We start from the raw sequence: 6,000 nt of genomic DNA, 5'->3' as shown, positions 1-6,000 counted from the left end.
TATGTATGTGTGTTTGTATTTGTATTTGTGTGTCTATTTTGCATGAATATATATGTGTGTGTGTGTGTGTGTGTGTGTGTCCTGGGTATGACCTTAAACTGCACCCAGTCATGAGTATCTAGCTTGGGACTTCCAGGATTTGAAGAGTGTGGAACCACTTCATAGTTATTATTGTTCCCTGGTTTACTCTGACCTGGAGTACTAGCATCTGTCAGGTCCCAGCTATGGGTTAACCAGCATATGTGATGCTATCCCATTTGAGGATAGGAACATAAAAATACCCATATTTGGTGTCAGAGTGTAAAACTACCTGGAGTTAGGAACCCCTAGCTGTTGTTCATGGCATCCTTCTTGGAGAAGGGCACTCTAATGTAAAACCTGCAGTTTCCCCAAGCCATCTCACTTCGGTCTGTCACTAGGTACTAATGATAGAGACTGGAGAGTGGTACTTGTGTTTATCGCTATCATTCAAAGAAGTACAGATGTCTCTTTATGGTGAGCTCATTTGTCATTCTGTTACAGAAAGTCCTTATGGTCATAGAAGATTGGTTATGTGTGTGGAAGTACGCAATGATTACTTTTGCCAGCTATGCTTCAAACCATGCAGATCTACAATGGGACTAAGCAGTTATCTGAAAGGTTATGGATGGAAAGTAAAAAATGCCATTGACAATGGGGAGACACAAAGTGATGATATTCATCTGCGAAGATGGAACAAACACCATGTACGTATATGGTGAGACCTGACCCTATTCATTCTCAATTTTCCATTTCATTTTTATTCAATTCACATCACAGAGTTCTCTCCCATGTATTTCTTAAAGGGAAAATTTCCGTTAATGTAAATGACTTTTTTTCCAACGTGGTTTTAATTTCAATCGATTAAAATTTATTTTTGGTTCACTTGACTAAGTATGTGAGCTAATACACAAATATTTAACGATTAATTATATGCTGATAAAATACTGTACCAGTCAAGAACGAGGACTGACGTAATCAACTTATCTTCTTCCCTCCAGCATCCCACTCAGAGGGAACGTTGTGATCTCAGTCACTTATATGCCATGGAAACTGGGTAGCTGACCTTATGATCCTCTGGCTCATGAAGAACAATTATATGTTAGAGAGGAGATTCCTTATTCATCAAAACAAAACTGGTCTTCACACGCCAGGTGAAATACTTAGCGGTATTTTGTCTGCCGTTACGTCCTGAGTTCAAATTCCACCAAGGTTGATTTTGCCTTTCATCCTTTTGGGGTCAATTAAATAAGTACCAGTTATGCACTGGGGGTCGATGTAATCGACTTAATCCCTTTGTCTGTCCTTGTTTGCTTCTTCTACGTTTAGCCTCCTGTGGGCAATAAAGAAATAAAAATCTTTTCCTACAGGTAGTAAATACTTAATGTGACTTTTATGCCCATCTGAGTGACAGATTGACAGTTGAATGGATAGATGGATAGATATGGATGGATTAATAGCTTTCTGCATTTTCATTTCTTTTCATTCCTTATACTGTGACTATAACAAAGTATACACATCCTGGTGTTTGAACCAGAGCTGTACAGCAGAGCAGGCATAAACTGGCCATTTGGGAAGGGGCCTATGATTTTTGAGGAAACCTTCATTTATCAATTAAAGGCAATGGAAGGACTCTATGGTGAAGAATTAATTTTTTATAAATAGTTCCAGTTCATTTATTCTGTTCTGTTACTTCTAAAGACTCCGCCGGTTACGACGACGAGGGTCCCAGCTGATACGATCAACGGAACAGCTTGCTCGTGAAATTAACGTGCAAATGGCTGAGCATTCCACAGACACGTGTACCCTTAACGTAGTTCTCAGGGATAATCAGCGTGACACAGAGAGTGACAAGGCTGACCCTTTGAAATACAAGTACAACTCATTTTTGCCAGCTGAGTGGACTGGAGCAACGTGAAATAAAGTGTCTTGCTCAAGGACACAACGCGTCGCCGGGAATCGAACTCACAACCTTACGATCTTGAGCCGAATGCCCTAACCACTAAGCCACGCGCCCTCACGTTCTGTTACTTAAAACTGTATCATATACTCTACTTTTAAATGTATATACTTGCAATCCTGAGATAAACCGTGTGTATTTGATGAGTGGTTTGAAATTGTACTGACATTTCACATCTAACCTGGATCAAATACCAGCTTTGAATGAGCCTCACCATAATCAGGTGAACCCTGAAGTTTTCTAACATGACCAATGAACTGTGCTAGCTGTAATAATGATAACACTACACAGTGAATAAGTAAAGATCATTGATCCTGTTACTTCCGCTTTATCATTGCCAGCAAAACCACCACCATCACCACCACTACCACCATATTAAACTGCTCAAAAAGTAATATGAGCTGTATAATATAAATCTGTTTAATTGGGATATAGATATATGTTTAATTGATGTAAAAATTGTTGACCGTCAAAAGTTTGCTATGAAAAGTATGTTTATAACACGTCTTAACTATTTTATATTAACCCTTTAGCATTCAGATTACTCTGTCAAATCTAATATATTCAGATTGTTTTGAATTAAGCATAAATTGTTTTGTAGCTTCAAGAGTTTCATGGTGTGATTGTTTATATTGTTAGGTATGCATGAGAGTCTAGAGCTGGCCAGTTGGAATATAAAACAGGTAGAATATTTGGGCCAGATATGGTCAGTTTGAATGCTGAAGGGTTAAATACAGACTGATGGAGTAACAGAATCATTAGAGTATCTATCTTGACATTTTGCAGTATTTGTTTTCTCTTTTTATATACTGAGTTCAATTTAGTAGAATTTTGCCTGCATATGGCTGTGTGGTAAGAACCCACAACCACATGGTACCAGGTTTAGTCCCACTGCATGGCAGCTTTGCCAAGTGTCTTCTTCTATAGTCCAACCTGTCCAACCAAAGCCTTGTAAGAGGATTTGGTAGATGAAAGCTGAAAGAAGCCTATCCTATATATATATATATATATATATATATATATATTTGGTGGTTGTCTATTCCTTATGCAGAGTTTGATCACCTCCTGTATTCACACCTTAGAACCATCATGGCTTTTTAAACCAGACAATGTTTTGAAAAGACATCCACATAGATTGCATATCCAACTTGGACCACCAAGAGCTGCAGTTAAGTTCTGATATTTGTGTATCTTAAAATGTCTTTTGAGGCTTCTGTTAGATTTGCAAACCTTCTGGCATACATTGCTTTGAAAGGTGTGCACAGACATATAGGCCGAATAGTTGGTGGAGATTCGTTTTCCATGGGTTTGCAAATGAGATTTGAGCCCAGCTCAAATCTGCTGTATACACACACACACACATATCTTTCTACCTCTCTACATTCCTTTTTAAGTCCTATAGGACATCTTTTTCCTACTTCTTATTTTTTTTAAATTCAACATGTGTCTCCTCTTAATGCTGCCTTATATGAATGTACATACACACACACACACACACACACACACACATATATATTTGTACGTACAGCAAGGATGTGTGTACATTGTTCATGTCTCATCCTTTTCTGTTGTTGTTTATTATGTGTTCGTGTTTTCATCACCATCCTTGCTGTTCTTTCTGTCTTATATCTCCACTTATTTATTTCAGTAGCGTTTTTGCTGTTGGTGCCTTCAAAATGGTTCGAAATTTTGAAGTGTTTTGGTTGACAACTGATGAGAGATGAGTATGCTCATGTTTTGTACATTTTCTTCCCATTTCCTGTGTTTCTTTGTCACCTTTCCAGGCAATTTTTTACCTTTTATATATATACACACAAACATACACACACACACACACACACACACACACACACATACACGTGTGTGTGTGTTTGTCTTTGCATCTGTGTTTGTCCACCACCACCACGTGACAACTTGTTTTGATTTGTTTACATCCCCCATAATTTAGCAGTTCAGCAAAAACTTACAAATAGAATAAGTACCAGGCTTAGAAGAAAGAAATTCAATTTATCCACCCAAAACCCTTCAACTCAGTGTCCCAGGATGGTCACAATTTAATAATTAAAAGAAGTAAAAGATAAAAGAAGCATTGGGTGTAGTGGTAGTCAACAACTTCTTCCCTTGAAAATTTCTTTCTTTGTACCAAAAAAAAACAAAATCCCAGTTACTTCAAAGATTTATATTATCAAAAAAAGCAACAAAGAAATATATAAAATAAGTGTGACTACTGTATTAAATGTAGAAAAAAGCAGTACAGTAAATATTTATAAGAAGAGGAAAAAAGATTAAAATGATGAAATTGTTCATGTTTCTAATATCGTGATTTTATGTTTTATAAAATGTGGCATCAAATGATTTATAAAATGTTTTATAAAATGTGCCATCAAATAAAATTTTATTAGAGATTTTGATTGTTTAAGAGATCAAAGTAAACATCTTTCTTTTTGTCTAGTTCAGTATGTGTTCCAATTTCATGCACTTTACCATTAACTACTACAGCAATTCTGTCAGAATCCTTAATCGTTGAGAGCCTGTGGGCAACAACTAAACAGGTACGACCACTTCTTGCTTTATCGAGAGCTTCTTGAACAACCTACAAGGAATTGATAAATAAAGATGTGAAAATGAGTTAAAACAATAAACAAAATAGATATACTTTACAAATAACTAATTACAGAAATAAATATCTTTTATTAGATTTCTTCCTACAAGTATGTAACTATATAGATAAATGGATTAATATTATATATTTATAATGGATTATTTAGTATAAGAATATAGTATAAGAACTTTCTGATATAAGAACTTACTAATTGTTTGTTTAATTTGGTTAACCAAATTAAACAAGCAATTAATTAGTTAGTTGAATATGTAACCAATTGACTAAGAGTGAAGTGTCATTGAATGTCATAATGACTCTCCCTAGACACAGCAATATATGTATGTATGTATGTATGTATGTATGTATGTGTGTATGTATGTATCATCATCATCATCATCGTTTAATGTCCGCTTTCCATGCTAGCATGAGTTGGACGATTTTGACTGAGGGCTGGCGAACCAGATGGCTGCACCAGGCTCCAATCTTGATCTGGCAGAGTTTCTACAGCTGGATGCCCTTCCTAACGCCAACCACTCCGAGTATGTGCATATATAAATATATATAAACGGTCAGTGGTTCATATCTCCAAAAAAGAAGCACACTCTAAAGCATTAGAGTAGTAGTATATTTTTTAGGAAATCAAAAGTTATGGACGGTCATACAGTGACCATTGGTTTCACAACTATAAAGCACTTAGCAGTATAGGTAACTTGTCAGACTCAAGTGGCTGAAGGCACAGAACCTCTCTACAACTAGAGGAAAAAATACATAATGGTCAGTTGGTTTGTAAACAAAATATATATAAAAAAAAATTAATATCTGTGGTGCAGGCAGGATTGGGTTATCCCCCTTACATCAGCTCAAGCTGTGTTGATGTTCTAAAGAGCTGCAACGGGTCTATTCAACAAATAGAGACTTCCGAGTTTGTAGCAAGAAACGTTTTAGATGAGGGCATTGACTAAATACTTCTTTTCTCTGGTTTTTAGAAATGTCCTCAAGTCAAGCGGGATTTTAAGATTCTTCGATTTAATTATGTATGGGATTCCTTCCTCTTTTGAGCACCATACATTGCTGACCAGGGTACATAATACAGACAGACACCAAACAAACAGATGTATATGTGTATATTCATGTTTAACTTTAGATTTAAAATTATCCATAAATGCTATTTCAGGTATACTAAAACAGTCAGAGATATTTCTTTTACCTGTTGAAAACATTATAGCTCAGTAGAGCAGAGGAGTGTAATGGTGTTATATACATGTCATCCTTAGTTTGGTGGTTTGAATCTGTCTTACAAGATCACTTTATTTATTAGAACTATATTTTTGGAAGCAATCTTCCATTTCCTATATAAATTGATTTAATGCTCAATATCCTATTTCTTTACTACCCACAAGGGACTAAACACAGAAGGGAC

The 6,000-nt window shown here is 36.0% G+C and overlaps 1 protein-coding gene across 1 annotated transcript in view; it reads right to left on the bottom strand.

Moving 5' to 3' along the window:
• Positions 1-4,186: 4,186 nt before the first annotated feature.
• Positions 4,187-6,000, bottom strand: part of LOC115211254 (ATP-dependent translocase ABCB1-like) — a 146,444-nt gene continuing 144,630 nt past the window's right edge. The window contains exon 28 of the mRNA XM_029780102.2: positions 4,187-4,571. Within this exon, the coding sequence (XP_029635962.1) occupies positions 4,377-4,571 (195 nt within the window). The 3' untranslated portion in view covers positions 4,187-4,376. The remainder of the gene's footprint in view (positions 4,572-6,000) is intronic.

This window comes from Octopus sinensis, linkage group LG1, assembly GCF_006345805.1.
Source record: "Octopus sinensis linkage group LG1, ASM634580v1, whole genome shotgun sequence".
Lineage (NCBI taxonomy): Eukaryota > Metazoa > Mollusca > Cephalopoda > Octopoda > Octopodidae > Octopus > Octopus sinensis.
This window is presented reverse-complemented; position numbering and strand designations above follow the sequence as displayed.